Genomic DNA, 17,697 nt, shown 5'->3' with positions numbered 1-17,697 from the left:
TGGCCTGGTCCTAAGGTGTAAAAAGGCTGTGTCCTTAAGGGGTTAAGCACTGGGGGCTGAGGTGGTTAATATGCTTTTTGGCCCTGTCAGTGTCCCTTTAAACTTAATTTTTTTTATTGAAAACACTTTTTTTTTAAACCTTCTGTGGGACTTCAACTTTTGGGGGTCTAATCCTCTCTGCAATGCATTACAATACATCTGTATTGTAATGCATTGCCTGTTAGTGTATTATACAAAGTAATACACTAACAGGTTGCTTAGGAGACACAGCCTGAGGCTGGATCTCCTGGGCACCCATAGAAGGCAGGTCCCGATGCCGTGTGAGGCATCAGGCTGCCGTGTCACACATCGGGTCACACGCCACAGCAGCGAGCGGACCTGATGCGCTCCTTCATCCGCCGCTAACCACTTCTATGTCGCAGTCAGCGCTGACCGCGGCATAGAAGGAGTTAATCCGCTGGCATTTCTATAAACAGTCGGCGGATACAGCAGAGGCCCGACTACCAGGGACTGCCGGACTCCTGCAGTGATCGGGCAGGAACAGCTCCTGCACCCACCCGATCAGCCCGCCGTGCATGTACAGCAGAATGCGTTCTGGCACAGCATCCCCCGCCGTACATGCACAGCGTTTTGCGTTAAGGGGTTAAACCTCTGCTCTTTGTATACTTGAGACCACCCCATTTACAGCCATTAGTGACTGACAGCTATCTTATACACAGAGAGTGAATGCTATGAATCATTGATAAAAATGGCCCCTGTGTACAACTGAGATCAGAAAAAGATGACATTTTACTGAATCTTTCAATCTTCTCAGCTCCTCCTGCTCTGCATTTCAAGGCAACATTGCAAACCATACTCAAAAGTAGGCGGTTACTAGCACGTGTTCACATCTGACTATGGCCCATTGTGTGCCATGCTTAGGAGATCCACCCTCCTACCTGTCTTTTCTGATTAGCTGGAGTATCAAACCTCAACACAAGTGAGAGGGGGTTAACATTAGGGAATGTTTTTTGTTTTTATCTACACTCTTTCAGTTATGATGGGAGAGAGCGTCTGAGGCAACAAGGTTGGAGACTCATGAACCATGCATTCCCTCAAAGATTGCCAAATACTTGACATTTAAGTCATGCATCTACCAGGGCAGAGTACAGATTTTTGTACAGCTGGACCATTCAAAATCTATCCTTCCGCCCTGAGGTAAGTTGGAACAGGACTCAAACAAGATCAACCTGAACAGCATTTGAAACAAAAATGAACAGAGACGTGAAGAAATGTATGAACATTTAATGAACTCCTGCTCCAACGTCATATGAAGTAACAGGTTAACAGCCTTTTATTAAGCCCGAAATTAACACTGGATTAAAAGCTATGAACTAGAAGTAATTCAGGAACAACATTGGGCAAAGCGACTAACTACTATGTCTTAAAGAATTTGGCTTAAAAACATATTTTGCTTCACTCATGGCTTTTATTAAATTACTTATTTCTTCTGTAGCCATGCAAAAAAACTTTAATTTCTGTTACCGGTATAGTAAAAAAAAAAAAAAACAACAACAAAAAAACACAACATTTTGGGTGATGACATTTTATCATTCCAATTTTCAGACCATCAAATTCTGAATGTATGTTAAAGGGGTTGTCCCATGTCAGCCTTTCATGACCGAGATGGGAAAAAAAAAAATTTTGTCGGCCGGAGGCGGAAGGACTTACAGAAACATCAGTTTGCGAGTTAAAGGGGTTATCCAATATCTAAAATATCCCACCCAATGCCTAGGCCCCATCCAGTGACGGGGCGGAGCAGCCAATAGCATGCCATGACGGGAACAAGCTTCCTTGAGGCTGGTCACTGGCCCGCTATTGGCTTCTTACCCTATCACCAGAAGTTTTGATCCAAGCAATGGGAAGATGCGGAGACGCCCGTGCAGGGTTCCAGAGCTAGAGCACCATACGAGGGGCCCAGGCATTGGGGGGCCCATTTTAGATATCGGATAACCCCATTAAGGAAAGTGTAGCTTGCTGCGCTTTGGGCAGCTGCGCCCCTGCCATTTCCACAACTCTGCCTCCCCTGGCCAGCACTTACTGTGGTTATTCCCATTTAACCTCCAAGAAGAGCCCTAAAATGTGTACAGCTTTGGGGCGTTTCTATGCCAAAGATGTTGCCGAGTACTAGTTTAAAAGGGTCACTGAGGTTTCATGAAACTCTTGATATGTCAGAGACATATCAAAGGTTTTGACTGGTGGGGGTCTGAGTGAAGAGACCCCCAGAGATTGCTAAAAGGAGGAGAGAGAAGCACTAGCATATTGCGCTTTCTATCCTCACTGCAGGAGAGGAAGCTAGATGGATTCAATAGAAAGTCTAACGGTCCATCTCGATTCTGTTCCCTGCAGTGAGGAGAGAGAACACAATATGCGTGCGCTTCTCTCGCCTCTGTGAGGTCTTCAGCACTCAGACCCCAGCTGATCAAAACCTTTATGTCTATGACTAAGTCAAAAGTTTTATGAAAACTCTGTGATCCTTTAAGAGTCCAATATACAGTGCACATACAGCAGGGCTGATATTTCGAGAGCAGATAACTAACTGGACACCTTTTATAAATGCTGTATAGGACCACACAGGTCTTTCTTTACAGCTTGTTAATTTTTTGCATTAGTGTAGCTCGATGGCTTTCATTGCTCACGTTCTCGATAATGGACTTCAGGAAATGTCTTTCATTAGCCAACCTGAGCAATCGGTTTTTGGAAGTGTCATTTGCTCTCAGGCTTTCGTACAGGGAGAGAATTTCTAGTGACAAGAAGAAGAGAGGTGCACATGTATTTTCTGGCATCATTGCAATTATGTGGAGGACATGACAGAATACCTGACTGTAGATAAATAGGACCTCCTGTACACAGTCCGATTCTTTTTCAACTTTCTGCATTTGAAGACTGTCTTCTACGAGCTGCTCTTTAACGCCATCCAGCATGTCAGATACACAGACACTATAAAGTCTTGCAATATGCTTCTGACCATCAAAGGTAAGCCAGCTGGAACAGCTCGAGCTACAGAGGAGCTGGAAACCTCTGAGTAATAGAACAGAGAACTGAAGAACATAGGCAAATGGACGAAGATTCAAAAGAGGCATATACTCTACATACTCCAGAGAATATGGTACATGGAGAAGTTGTCTTTTCAAAAGACACATCACAACCTGAGAAAGAAGCTTGCATTCCGTTGAGCTGCACCATGGCAGGACTTGTACCATGGCTACTAAAAATCCTTTGCTGAAAAGATTAACCTCATCTGGGTCTTCCATGTTGACACAAAGGATTGAAAGCATTAGCTCTTTCATTTCTCCTGAAATACAACAGCATTCCACCCAAGCCATAAGCCCTGTACCGGGACCATACTCTGGTAGATCAAGTGCTGCCCAGTCATTCTCAGAGAGTTTGCAAACTGCAAACAAGGAAGCTGGGGCTTCATTTTTAAAGTGCTCTCCAAATAAAGGCTTTAGCCTCAAGCGTACAACCCAATCTAAATGCTCCATTTTCCTGTGCAGCCAAAAGAGTGACTTGCCCCAAGTTTCTGGGCTAGTTTCAGCCACTGGCAATATCAGTGGGCAGAGCTGTGTGAGAATTTCAACTATCAACTCCTTGGATCCAAGTGTAAGGCAATATGGTTTATCAGATTGTTGCCAGCACCTACTGAAGCTATTGAGGAGTTTACAAAGTGACATAATGAGAGGGAATGGTGAGCAAGAAAGAACCCAATGCTTATCCGACACATCTAGTGGGTTCTCAACATTTAGTGCTTTATGAAGAATATTCAAGCATAACTCCACATGAACACATTCATCAAGTATATAAGGAAGGACAAATGTCCTCACTACTTCTGCTGGCCGTAGTAGGGAAACACTTTCACCTGTGGTTTCGGAAGGATTCATTAGGTAACACAGCAAGTATAAAAACTGATTTTCTTCTTTATCAGAGGACAGTTTGCCCCAGCATGTCTCCATCAAGCAGCGAGATAATAATGAGCCTGACGTATCTGAATTATTAGAGCCCCTAAAGCTTAAAGCAGGAAGTGAAGTCAATATTTTTGCTAGAAATACATGAGCACCAAGATTTGAAACGGCAAAGTGGCATGCTTTGCTTATGACATACTCTGGATACAGGAGGGCCAGTCTCGCCACTCTTGAAACATTGTTATAGTCTGTCACATTTTGTGAGATTTGATTGAACGTCATGTTGAGCTCTTCCTGGAAATTATCTGTAAATGCAGACATGCAGTGAGACAGACCTTTTTCACCCCATGTATTTAGGGCTCTCATCAGCAATTCATCCATCTGAGCAAGTGAAAGCTCAGAAAACAAGTCTAAAATGACAGCTGTAGACTTCTGAATCTCCGTGATACTTTGATTGTTCTGCTCGTATGTGGCTTTACTGACTGTTTCCAACAATTTTAAGATGAGGTCTGGCTCCTGAAAACTCTGTTTATTCCTTTTAAGACAATTTAGCCAGTCACTGGAGAAGGCCCATGCTATTTCAGATGCGTACTCAAAACATATTTCTTTATAGCGGCACATTTTAGAGTCAATTATATTTTTGGCCACAGTAGCCATCATGTCCACATCATTCATCTTGCACGTTATCTGAACATTGGAGGTTTTCTCCAGGAGGCTAGAAATGCAGTTTGCCAGTTCTAAAGCGTTCCCTTTTTGCTCTTCAGAAAAAGTCTCACTTGGCTCTAAGGCAACCAAATTCTTTTGTAACGATGCAAGACTACCATTCATCCGAAAACATTCATAGGAAATCTTTTCGCAGTTATTCATGTAATTGTGCAGCTCTTCCCCCCAATGAAACAGCAGGTCTTTTAGACATTTTAAGCCAAAGTGTTGGGCGCCTCCTAATAACCTAAATCTGGAAGCACTGTTGCCACTCTGCACAATCCTCTCGGCTTCCTGAATCATTTCTGGGAGGCTTTTTTGGGGATTATCATCTTTCACTGTTGCGTTACAAAAACAAAGCACAGCGACTAGCTTCTCCAAATACAGTCTTATAGGAAGATCGCCCGATTCTTTATCTAGAAAAGCAGACGAGCACAACATGTCTGCTAGGTTTGCTATAGTGTAGCACTTCAGTTTGCTGTTATTGATGCTTGGCCTGAGTTTATGAAGCCCCTCTAAAAACACAGCAAGAATGTTATCAGCTGCAGGTAAGCATTGCTCAGGATCCGGCTTAAATCTTTTAGAGCTTTGGCCAATTTCATCCTTAGTCTTAGGCAAGTACTGGCATGCAACAGCTGAAAAGGTTTCAATAATCTCATCCTTCCGATTTCTACTATTTTTCATGATCTCCCACCACACATCAAGGAAAAAAGTCACATCTGCTATGGAAGTGTCATCACAAATATGGTTCAACAACAAAGACGCTTCGCTTACCCAAAAATCTGCTGGCAGGGCCAAGAGAAGTTCTGCAAATACATCTGCTGCTTTTGCAGCCTTGAGTACTTCAAACAAAAGTGTGTGGTTCATTTTTGGGATCATGTTTTCCACAGGAAAGAACTCTTCCTCTTTCCATCTCCTGTCAATATCAAAGTCTCCATCTAAGGAGAGTTGCGCTTGACATGAGAGTACTTTGGCCCAAAATATTGCAATGACTTTCCTTCTCCATTCAAGGCTTTGTGACCAGGTACCTGAGCTGATTTCTTGTAAAGCATTTATGATTGTCTTCTCCACAAGAGGCCATTCAGCCTTTGTGAGCTTCAGCAATGTTTTCTGTAAGGTGAGTTTTTCTGCTAACAGTAGAGCTCCTTGAAGAACCACTGTTTGTTCACATATGTTCCAGCTTCCTACACAGAAGAAACAAATTATAACGTCAGGATAAATGTTTTACTTTCCACAAATAGATTTTACTGTTTTCATTAACTGTACATTGCTGTTGAAAATTACACGCAATAGAAAAATATAATACAAGAACCTGTTTAGCAGCTTGCTGTTCCTTAATTAGAGGCTAGCCCAGGAGGCTGAAAACCCTACAACGCTGTTAAAACCTACATGGATATTATAATTTGTTGGAGAAAATCAGAAGCAAACTAAAAATAACTTAAAGTTAACTGTGAATTGTTTAAAGTGTAACGGTCATTGTTTTTGTAATGTGCAGGGGCAGTGACCATTCTTATAATATACTTTAATCACTGAAATTGTACATTTCTGTTAGAAAAATAGCTCTAAAGTGGCCCATTTTGTGCATTAGCAGTTGTCTCTGTCTTCTGTTTACTTAAAGAGGACCTTTCACCGATTATTACACTATGAACTAACTATACAGACATGTAGAGCGGCGCCCGGGGATCTCACTGCACTTACTATTATCCCCGGGCGCCGCTCCATTCTCCTGCTATGCCCTCTTGTATCTCCGTTCCCTAAGTTATGGTAGGCGGAGTCTGCCCTTGTTCTTCTGTAGCGCTGGCCAATCGCATTGCAGAGCTCACAGCCTGGGAAAAAATAACCTCCCAGGCTGTGAGCTCTGCGCTGCGATTGGCCAGCGCTAGAGCAGAACAAGGGCAGACTCCGCCTACCATAACTTAGTGACTGGAATCTCCGCCTACTATAACTTAGTGAGCGGAGATACCGGAGGGCATAGCAGGAGAACGGAGCGGCGCCCAGGGATAATAGTAAGTGCAGCGAGATCCCCGGGCGCCGCTCTACATGTCTGTATAGTTAGTTCATAGTGTAATAATCGGTGAAAGGTTCTCTTTAAAGGCTATGTACACCTTTGGGGGCAATTTTTTTTATTATTGCATTGTACTAATTTGAGCTAAAAATCTTTTTTCAATTGGTATTTATTAATTTCTTTTTTTTATTATTATTTTATTATGGTATTAATTATTATTTATTAAAAATATGAAGTCCTTTTTTCTGTACAGAGTTGAGAGGCTCTAGTACAGGTCTCTGGGTTTGCTCTCTTTTCCCGTCAGTTAGGGAGTCGTCGGGCTCCTTATCTCTGACATTATAAACACCCATAGTTCAGTTCTTATCTTACTGATAAGAATGTGGCTTAAATAAGTCTTCATGACCTCTTAGTAGTTTAGAGATAAGGGTTATTAGATGACGGCACAAAGTGAAAGTGCCAGACACACAGTTTGAAAAACAGTTAAGCTTTAAGCCTTTGTGACAGAACAGCTCAATATTTTTCATAAAGGCCAATTGAAAATATGATTTTGAGCCAAAAATGAGTAATATGCAATCATAAACAAAAATTGCCTCTGAAGGTCTACATAGCCTTTAACTATAAAAATAATAATAATGCTTTTTCATACATAGTTGGGTTTAGCGGGAGATGCCTCCCATGACTTTCACACTCGCGTTTTGGCTTTCCGTTTGTGAAATCCGTTCAGGGCTCTCACAAGTGGTCCAAAACGGATCAGTTTGCATTCTAATGCATTCTGATCCGCTCAGAATGCATCAGTTCAGTCTCCATTCCGCTTTGGAAACTACACCAAAACGCTGCTTGCAGCGTTTTGGTGTCCGTCTGATGAAACTGAGCCAAAAGGATCCGTCCTGGCACACAATGTAAGTCAATGGGGATGGATCCGTTTTCACTGACACAATCTGGCACAATAGAAAATGGATCCGTCCTCCATTGACTTTCAATGGTGTTCAAGACAGATCCGTCTTGGCTATGTTAAAAGATAATCCAAACGGATCTGTGGCAAAAGTCTTCCATGGGAGGGAGAGATGTGTGGCGAAAGTAACCTTCGCCACTGGGTTTTGGAGGGGCCTGTTTGCCAGCCTCTTGCCTCAGGATTATGGCCAATGTACATTCTGGAAGGAGAAGATAGAATGCGACTTCCATGGAATTCAGGAACCCCTGACCGGATCTGGGTGATTTTTGGATATGTTGTTCGACTAGATCAGAGCTATCTAGGGATGTATAATTCAGGGGGATATGTGGGGTTTTGAGGTGTTTTCTGTGTTTTGGGAAAAATGTGTGTTTTCTGCCTGTGAGTGATTAAGTTAATTGTGTTTGGTAATTATATCACAGGCAGAGCCCATTGTATTTTGTTGATTGCATCACAGACAATGCCCATTGTATTTTGTTAATTGTGTCACAGGCAATGCCCATTGTACTTGTTGATTGCGTCACAGACAATGCCCATTGTATTTTGTTAATTGTATCACAGGCAGAGGGGGGATTGTGTACAATTGCTGGGAGTGTTTCCATACTGTAAATGCAAGTCCATGACGGATCCGCACAAAACGCGAGTGTGAAAGTAGCCCACAGCTCTACTACCATAGATTTCATTCTGTGGTGAATGGAATTGCCAATGATGCACTAAATCTATTAAGATGTATGCACCTCTTAATAAATTTGTCACATCCTACTTCAGATTAAGACCGGCCTTAATGAATTTCGCACATAGTTTTCCAAAGCATTGTTGCTTGTCAGTGATATACTAACAAGCAATCTATAAGGCCATGCCTCAAACCTATGGCAGCCATAGGGGACTTTTTTAAAAGTTATGGACAATTTCGGGGGCAATTTTTTATTATTGCATTCTACTAAAATCATTTTTTCAATTGGTCGTTATTAAACATTTTAAGTCACTTTCCCAGTATAATGGTGTACTCTGCAGAGCACCAGGGTTCTATGCTTAAATTGAATCCCGTCATCTGAAGGCTCATGTAAATCCTGCATCTGTGATTTCATGAAGCCCATAAACACTTATTTAAGCCATATTCTTATCAGTGAGACAAGAATTGAGCTGTATTTATGAGCTGTCAAGAGTTCAGAGAACAGGACTACAGACTGAGCAGGCGCTCTGCTAAATGATGGGACGCAGGTAAATAGAAACTGACAGTCTGCAGATATACTGTTAATTAACACCTGTTTAATAAAGACCAACTGAAAAAATTATTTTTAGCCAAAAAGGAGTAGAATGCAATAATAAAAAAAATTCCCCCCAAAAGGTGTCCATAGCCTTTAAAGGGGTTGTCAGGTTTCACGATATTGATGACTTATCCACAGGATAGGTCATCAATAACAAACGGTGGGAGTTCAACTCCTGACGCCCCTTTCGGTTAGCTATTTGAAGGGGACACGACCAAGGGCTGTGTCCTCTTCAACGGTTCAAGGTTTACCTGCACGCTGTCTAGACTCTAGCGGCGGTGAAGATAATTACAGCTTGCTCTCTCATTCAAGTGAATGGGCTGAAAAGCTAGAATTACACTGCACCACCGCTACAATCTAGACAGCACACAGGTAAACACCGAAGAGGACGCAATGCTCGTACGAATGCAGCGGCCCCTACAAAACGTGGGGGTTTCTAATGTCCGACCCGCACTGATCTGATACTGATGACTAGGGATCGACCGATTATCGGTTTGGCCGATATTATCGGCCGATATTGAGGATTTTGAACGTTATCGGTATCGGCATCTATTTTGCCGATATACCGATAACATATTGGGAACACAGAACGTGCTGCTCTCAGCGCTCTGTGTTCCCTCCGCAGCACAGGGGAGAAGGAAGCAGTGTCTCCCTCCCCCTGTGCTGCCGCCAATGAGAGGAGAGAACATAAGAGGAGGGGAGGGGCTGTGGCCACTGCGCCACCAATGAAGATAAGCCTTTCATTCATTCATATACAGGAGGCGGGAGCTGGGAGCTGGCTGCAGAATCACATAGCCGGCTCCCGACCTCTATGAGCGATAGCTGCGATCCGCGGTAGTTAACTCCTCAGGTGCCGCGGATCGCAGCTACCGCTCATAGAGGTCGGGAGCCGGCTATGTGATTCTGCAGCCAGCTCCAGCCTCCTGTATATGAATGATTGAGAGACTTATCTTCATTGGTGGCGCAGTGTGCCCCCCCCCCCCCCAAGCCCCCCAGTATTAATCATTGGTGGCGCAGTGACCCCCCCATCCCAATCCCAGCCAATAGTAAAAACATTGGTGGCGCAGTGCGCCCCCACCCAGTATTACTCAATGGTGGCAGTGGCCACAGGATCCCCTCTCCCCTGCTCCTCCGATCGGAGCCCCAGCTGTGTAAGCCTGGGGCTCTGATCGGTTACCATGGCAGCCAGGACGCTATTGAAGCCCTGGCTGCCATGGTAAGCTCCATGCTGCTGTGTGTACTATGCACAGAGCAGCAGGGACAGTGTGAGCTCCTATTCACCCTGATAGAGATCTATCAGGGGGAATAGGACAAGGGTTCTAGTCCCTAAGGGGGCTAAAAGTTAGTAAACAAAAACCACAAAAATATTAAGTATAAATGAAAAAGATTTATAATAAAAAATACACATTAACAATAAACATATTAATTTTCAGCAGATTTGTGTAGGAATTTTTTTTTTTCTCAAAAATGAAAATTCCCAGAATATCGGTATAAATTATCGGCTATCGGCCTGAAAGTTCACAAATTATCGGTATCAGCCCTAAAAAATCTATATCGGTCGATCCCTACTGATGACCTATCCTTAGAATAGGTTATCAATATAATAAAACCAAATGAAACCCTCTAAGATCCAGCCGAGTTACACTGCAGGGACTCCAATCATAGTAGCTGTGTCAACAGCATTGATATAGTCGCGCTCTCGCTACATCAGTGACTGATATCCTGTGTGAATGGATAATATCCATTGCTGGTCATGAAGGAGTCATGTCCAACTATGACAGCTCTCTCTGGTGAAAGGACATGTGCCTAGCATACACCTATCAGATGATCAGGATAGGATTTCAGCCTTTATATGTAAATGTTTTCATTCACTGATATTCATACCTCCCAACCATCCCTGATCCGGCGGGACAGTCCCGGATTTCAGTAGCTGTCCCGGTACGGGGGAGGTATGTTCTGCTTTCTGGCAGCTCTCGCTGCTTCCATAGGAGGCAGAGACAATTGCCTGTAATTATGAGGTAGAGAGTAGTGTTGAGCGAACTTCTGTTTTAAGTTCGGCATCTAAAGTTCGGCTTCCGGTTAGCGGAGAATCCCGATATGGATTCCGAATTCCGTTGTGGTCCGTGGTAGCGGAATCAATAATCGGCCATTATTGATTCCGCTACCACGGACCACAACGGAATTCGGAATCCATATCGTGATTCTCCGCTAACCGGAAGCCGAACTTTAGACGCCGAACTTAAAACAGAAGTTCGCTCAACACTAGTAGAGAGCCATCGGCTCCCTGCTCCATCATTCTTCACATACCTGGGCATCGCTACTGTGAGGGGGCACCTACCTGGGCATCGCTACTGTGAGGGGGAACCTACCTGGGCATCGCTACTGTGAGGGGGCACCTATCTGGGCATCGCTACTGCGAGGGGGCACATAATGTCCCTCTTCCTTTTTTTCAAAAGTTTGGAGGTATGGATATTGGAAATGGGGGCCTAAAGCATATTATAAAGTAGTACAGCTTTGCACTATACAATTATTAACATTTATTTACGTAAAACTAGAGACTTTTTCGAGAAAGTGTAACTGTAGTCAGAAGTTGTCACCAATGTGGCAGCACTGGTATGTATCTGATTGGATGTATAGGTGCATTACATACAGCATGTGCAGCACATCTCACCTACTTACCCACTTCCATTGTATTACTGATGGGTTATAAATCCTTATGGCATACCTCCAGCACAACCTACAAACAAGCAAACAAGTAAGAATGTGGTCACAAGACAACTAAAGCCGTCATTATATAATGATGTTACTTGTCTAGTCACGAACCGCAGCCTGAGCATGCAACGTCCTATGACAGAACTCCCTCTACAAGCAGCAGGGCAATCACTTCTAAAACGGCTTCATTTTATCACAGCTATGGGACTTCGAAGCAGACATATTACCGAAGACATCATTACGCTTAGCTAACGGAGTATCACCTCCAAAATGGCTCCAGGTCTGAAGACTTGAGAAGTATTGGTTTCTCGTCATTGGAACGCGACATTGCGGAGGTTAATTTTACCAGCAGGGGGCGCGGTCACGCTTGCGCCTGTACTGTACAGCGGCGTTGTCAGGGTAACGGGAGGCGGAGCTACAGTTGTATTTAGCTCTGCAGGACGCTCAGAAACGACGTCTGACGTTGGAAGTTTTTTTTTTTTTTTTTTGTTAATAATTTTGGCGGCAAGCGTCCATCCCTGAATGTTAGAAAATACCCCTCTTATAAGCAGCGGGAACTGACAGGAAATCTGTCATTTGATTATGTAAAGTTTTACACATGAGAAGCAGGTTTTCTCTGAGCATTAGCCCCTCTTGGGTGCACAGAAGGCCTTTCTTTTTTTAAATTATTTTTTGTTACATAATAGAGCAGGGATCAGCAACCTCCGGCAAGCCAGCTGTTAAGAAACTACAACTCCCAGAATGCTTCATTCTCTTCTGTGGGAGTTAGAAGAGCAGCCGAGCATGTTTGCATGCTGGGAGTTGTAGTTTCACAGCCGCTGGAGTGCAGAAGGTTGCTGATCCCTGGAATAGAGGATTCCCTACTCCCTAGTAGATTTTGGTGGGTAGTGGAAAGGTCATTGCAGGCTACAGACTGTATCTAACATGGTGGCATTAGGAGGCTGAGGACTAACGGCAATAACTGATCTGGAAAAAGAGGAAGGAGATCATTTCTTTTACTACTATTTGGGGTGGTTGAGGATGCTGGGCCATGGGTCAGGGTGCCGTGGCATGTATGTGATACATTAAGGCAGGTTACCTGAGTGGTTAGGTCATGTGATTTTTTTATAGAGCAGGTTGTTATGGACGCGGCGATACCTAATATGTCTACTTTTTTTAATTTATTTTACTTTAACACAATAATAGCAGCTTTGAAGCAAAAACAAAATTATATTTTAGTGTCTTTATTGTCTGAGAGTGATATTTTTTTTTTTGACCGATTGTCTTAGGTAGGGTATCATTTTTTGTGGGATTAGGTGACTGTTTGATTGGTATTATTTTAGGGGGCATACGCTTTTTTGATCGCTTGCTGTTGCAATTTTTGTGATGTAAGGTGATAAAAATGGCTTTTTGTTACACCATTTTTTTTTTAACGGTGTTCACCTGAGGGGTTAGGTAATGTGATATTTTTATAGAGCTGTTTTTTTATGTATTTTTAGTGTCTCCATGTTCTGAGAGCTATAATTTTTTATTTATTGGGCGATTGTCTTAGGTAGGAGCTAATTTTTTGCGGGATGAGGTGACGGTTTTATTGATACCATTTTGTGGGACATACGTCTTTTTGATCGCTTGGTGTTGCACTTTTTGTGATGTAAGGTGACAAAAATGTTTTTTTTTTACACCGTTTTTTTTTATTTTTTTTATGGTGTTTATCGGACAGGGTGGATCATGTGATATATTTATAGAGCCTGTCATTACGGACACGGCGATATCTAATATGTGTGTGGTGTTTTTTTTTCTGTTTTTTATTATAAAATAAGGGTAAGGGGCAGGTTTTTTTTTACTTAAAAACTTTATTAAGTTTATTAAAAACACTTTTTTTTTAACTTTTTTTTCTTTACTTTATTTTTGACGTTCACTTTTGGGGGTCTGATACCCTCTGCAATGCATTACAATACATCTGGTGATGGACTATGTGATGAGCGCAGTGACGTCACCAAAGGTCCTTTTCCTCCCAGGTCAGCAAAGAAGAAGAAACACGAGAAGCCGGGCTGCGCGAACAAGTGGATGAGGTGAGTTTAATTATTATTTTCCATAGGATCATCACGACAGCATACAAGGAGATTGACCCCTGACCTCTGTAGGGGGCAGGAACAGAGAAAGAATTAAATTCCCCCCTCCCACCACCAACACCAGTGTTTTCCTGTCCCCTGCAGAGGACAGGGCAGAGAAAGGTCTCCCTGTATGCAGGGAGATGAAGCTTCTACCGTACAGTGTTACCTTTCATGGTACTCCCCTGCCCTCCCGCGGTCCTGGTACGAACGCTGGGCAGGGGAAGGATCGGGAGGACTTGCTCTGGTCCTATCTGGATCCTGCTCCAGGGGTGACGTCTACCGCCTTACCTCTGGTAGGCCAAGCCGGGTTTTTTCTCATGACGTCACTTCCGTCGGACGGAAGTGACGAGGGCAGGCATGCGGCGTTCTGACTGGCTAAAAGCCGAACACAGGGTCTGGTCGGAGCCGTGCACCCAGCTGAACATCGGAGTAGTTACCCGTATACCCAGCAGCAGTGCTCGGCCTCAGAATGTTTGGAACGGAAACACGCTCACCCAAGGAGTCGGACCCGCTATTGCCACCAGCCCTGAGTTCCCCTTGTGGGAAAAGTTCCTAAATTATGATGGTCAGGGAGTCTCTTTGATCCCCCTCTCCTCTTGCTGGAGGATTATATGGGCATTATTTTTTAGCGCCTATAATGCCCCCCCCCCCCCAATCTCTATTCCTCATGGATACCCTTTTTTCTTTTAGGTCTCCAAGGAGGCACAAAAGAAAATCAAAAGATCCCTTAAGTGCATTTCCTGTAATACCCGGCTCCCTGATAATTGCTCCAAGAAGTTATGCAAAGCCTGCATTTCCAATATTGTCCGTGATGAAGCTCCTTCTCTGAAATACGAACTTAGGACAATGATTCAAGAAGAGATACGGTCATCTTTATCTCATTTATCTTCCAATCCTGTGGACACTCCCCACCCCAAAAAGAAGAGGCTTAGATCCCCCTCATCCTCCGATTCTGAGGCTGTGTTAGATGACGTTCCGTCGGTCAAATCGCAGGAAGAGGGGGAGTGGGACTCGGACGCAGGATCATCTGACAGTAACCGTAGGTTTTATTTTTCCATGGAGGACATGTCGGATCTCCTAAAAGCTGTTAGATCAACTATGGGGGTGGAAGAGGTACAGAGAAACCATTCTATCCAAGAGGAAATGTTTGGATGCTTACGGGTTAAGAAAACCCGTGTGTTACCTATTGACGAGAATATTAGGGACATGATTTTGGAGGAGTGGTCTGACCTTGAAAAACGTTTAGGGGTCTCCACTGCCTTTAAAAATCGATTGTTATTCGATCCTGAGGAGTCCAAAAATATTAATGAGATCCCTAAGATCGATGTCCAGGTGGCAAAGGTGAATAAGAAAACATCCCTTCCCTTTGAAGATGTTTCCCAGTTAAGGGATTCCATGGACAGGAAAGCCGACAGCCTCTTAAGGAAGTCATGGGAGGCCGCAATGTTTAACATCAAGTCCAATATCGCGGCAACCTCCGTGGCCAGATCCATGTTCCTCTGGCTTAATGAATTAGAGGACCATATTAAAAATAAAACCCCTAGGGAGGAGATCCTAAATTCCCTACCCCTCCTCAAATCAGCCACCGCTTTTCTGGCTGATGCCTCGGCCTAGTCGGTCCGTTTCTCAGCTAGGGATGGTGCCCTCTCCAACGCCGCCAGAAGAGCGCTCTGGATGAAATGCTGGTCAGGGGATAAAACATCTAAGATGAAATTCTGCTCCATACCATTCTCGGGAGAGTATGTGTTCGGGTCCGTATTGGATAAAATCTTAGAAAAAGCCTCTGAGAAAAAGAAGGGTTTTCCTGAAGATCGGCCCTATAAACGCTGTTATCCCTTTCGTTCCTCCTCAAATCAGGACAGATCTTACATAGGGAAAGGGAAGACCGGGCGCTAGAGCTACCCCAAAGGGGGTAAAGGAAGAGGTTTCCCTACCTCCCACTCTAAACCAAACGATAAACAATGATGCTGCAGTGGGGGGGAAGGCTCTCAAACTTCCTGACATCCTGGGAATTGATCTCCCAGAATGCTTGGACAAGAGAGATCATAGGTTCAGGATACAGGATAGAGCTGTCTTCAAACCCCCCAAACTGATTTTCAATAAGGCGCTTCCAGACGAATCTATGGCAGGAAATTCAAGACCTTCTAAAAAAGAATTTAATTACTCAAGTTCCCATACTACATCAAGGAAAGGGATTCTACTCGAACCTTTTTCTGGTAAAGAAAAAGGAGGGGTCGTTCTGCATGATAATAAATTTGAAACCCTTAAACAAATTCATCTTGTATCGGAAATTCAGGATGGAGTCCCTGATGTTGACAATACCTTTGTTAAACCCAAATGTCCTGATGTGTACGATAGATCTACGAGACGCATAATATCACGTCCCAATCCATACCAACTCCCAAAAGTTCCTCTGGTTTGCCATCGGAGACGACAGAGGCCGAATCCATCACTATCAGTTCAGGGCACTCCTGTTCGGAATTTCCTCGGCCCCGAGGATCTTTACAAAGTTAGTAGTGGAAATGGTGGCATTCTTAAAGCGGGCCTGACGCTAGTTCCGTACCGAGACGACTTCCTTCTAATGAGCGACAGTCCACGTCAGATGAGACTAGACTTAGACACCCTTCTATCAACACTAGACAGGCTGGGATGGATGGTAAACAGGAACAAGTCTGTCATTTCACCTTCCACAAGAATTTGCTTTCTAGGAATGATCCTAGACTCCCAGGCCCAGGCTACTTTTTTTCCCCAGGACAAGATCTCAGCTCTGCAATGGAAAATCAGAACATTCCAGGGGAAGGGAACATGCTCAATAAGAGAAGCGATGAGCCTGTTGGGTCTATTAACCTCATGCATTCCAGCAGTATCCTGGAGTCAGAATCACTTCAGACCCTTACAAAACTGGATCCTGGGGATCTGGGACAAACGACAATACTCACTAGACCGCAAGGTGCCTATCCTACCGCCAGTAAAGAAGTCTCTAGATTGGTGGAAGTTCTCCTCAAACCTGTCCAAGGGGACACCGTGGCCCATTCCCTACATTCAAGTAGTTACAGATGCAAGTCTTTCAGGCTGGGGAGCGAAGGTAGGAGACAATCTGACCCCAATCAATCAAGTCACAATCGTCAAATTACAGGGAGCTGAGGGCGGTCTGGGAGACCCTAAAAGTGACGGAGAGGATTTTTCAGGGTTACCATGTGAAGATCCTCTCAGACAACACGACATCCATCGCTTATCTCTCACACCCCGGTGGGACACGGTCAGCGGCTCTTCAGTCACTGTCATCCAAAATCTTCACCTGGGCAGAGCAAAAGATGAGCTCCATCTTAGCGGTTCACCTCAAGGGAGTATTAAACCAAGAAGCAGACTTCCTCAGTCGCCACAGGCTAGACCAGACCGAATGGTTCCTGAACGAAGACGTGTTCCAGATGGTGGTGGACAGATGGGGAAATCCCGAAGTGGATCTCTTCGCCTCAAGGGCAAACTCGAAGGTGGAAGTATTTTGCTCCCTAAACCCCAGGGACAACCCATGGGCCTTGGATGCATTCGCCGCAAGATGGCCTTCCCTCCACTACCATTGATTCCAAAGGTAATCCAGAAGTTACATCAGGACAGAACCACACTAATCTTAATAGCCCCGTTCTGGCCAAAAAGAGGCTGGTTTTCTTCTCTCAAGAAACTCTCCATCCGGGAACCTTGGCCTCTTCCCATCAGGAAGGACCTTCTGCATCAGGGTCCAGTCCTATACCCCAATCCACAATTCCTGAAACTGTTTGCCTGGATCCTGAGACCCAGCTCCTGAAAAGACAGGGATTGTCGGACAAGGTAATAAATACACTAAAAGCCTCTAGGAAGAAGGTGACCTCAGCAATCTATTTAAAAATATGGAAGAAGTTCTGTTCCTGTTCGGGGGACGCGACTCCGAATTTTAAAAAACCTAACATTCTGAAAATTCTTGACTTTTTACAGCAGGGGCTTGACTTAGGATTGAGACCTTCCACCCTCAAAGTCCAAGTATCTGCTCTTG

The 17,697-nt window shown here is 44.1% G+C and overlaps 1 protein-coding gene across 3 annotated transcripts; it reads right to left on the bottom strand.

Moving 5' to 3' along the window:
* Nucleotides 1–1,299: 1,299 nt before the first annotated feature.
* On the bottom strand, nt 1,300–11,782 carry GEMIN4 (gem nuclear organelle associated protein 4). 3 transcript variants are annotated; one of them, XM_040424781.1, is made up of 3 exons: nt 11,689–11,782; nt 11,545–11,602; nt 1,300–5,827 (listed from the first exon to the last, which is right to left on the bottom strand). In XM_040424781.1, exons 2-3 carry the CDS (start codon nt 11,552–11,554, stop codon nt 2,625–2,627), a joined length of 3,213 nt encoding a protein of 1,070 aa, XP_040280715.1. In that variant the 5' UTR covers nt 11,555–11,602; nt 11,689–11,782; the 3' UTR covers nt 1,300–2,624. The 3 variants fall into 3 exon arrangements, with proteins under 3 accessions (XP_040280715.1, XP_040280717.1, XP_040280716.1); XM_040424783.1 differs by having other exon boundaries at nt 11,673–11,703; XM_040424782.1 differs by lacking the exon at nt 11,689–11,782 and having other exon boundaries at nt 11,545–11,679.
* Between the last annotated feature and the right edge of the window lie 5,915 nt (nt 11,783–17,697).

This window comes from Bufo bufo, chromosome 3, assembly GCF_905171765.1.
Source record: "Bufo bufo chromosome 3, aBufBuf1.1, whole genome shotgun sequence".
Lineage (NCBI taxonomy): Eukaryota > Metazoa > Chordata > Amphibia > Anura > Bufonidae > Bufo > Bufo bufo.
The sequence above is the reverse complement of the archived record's forward strand: the minus strand, read 5'-3'. Positions and strand labels throughout refer to the sequence as shown.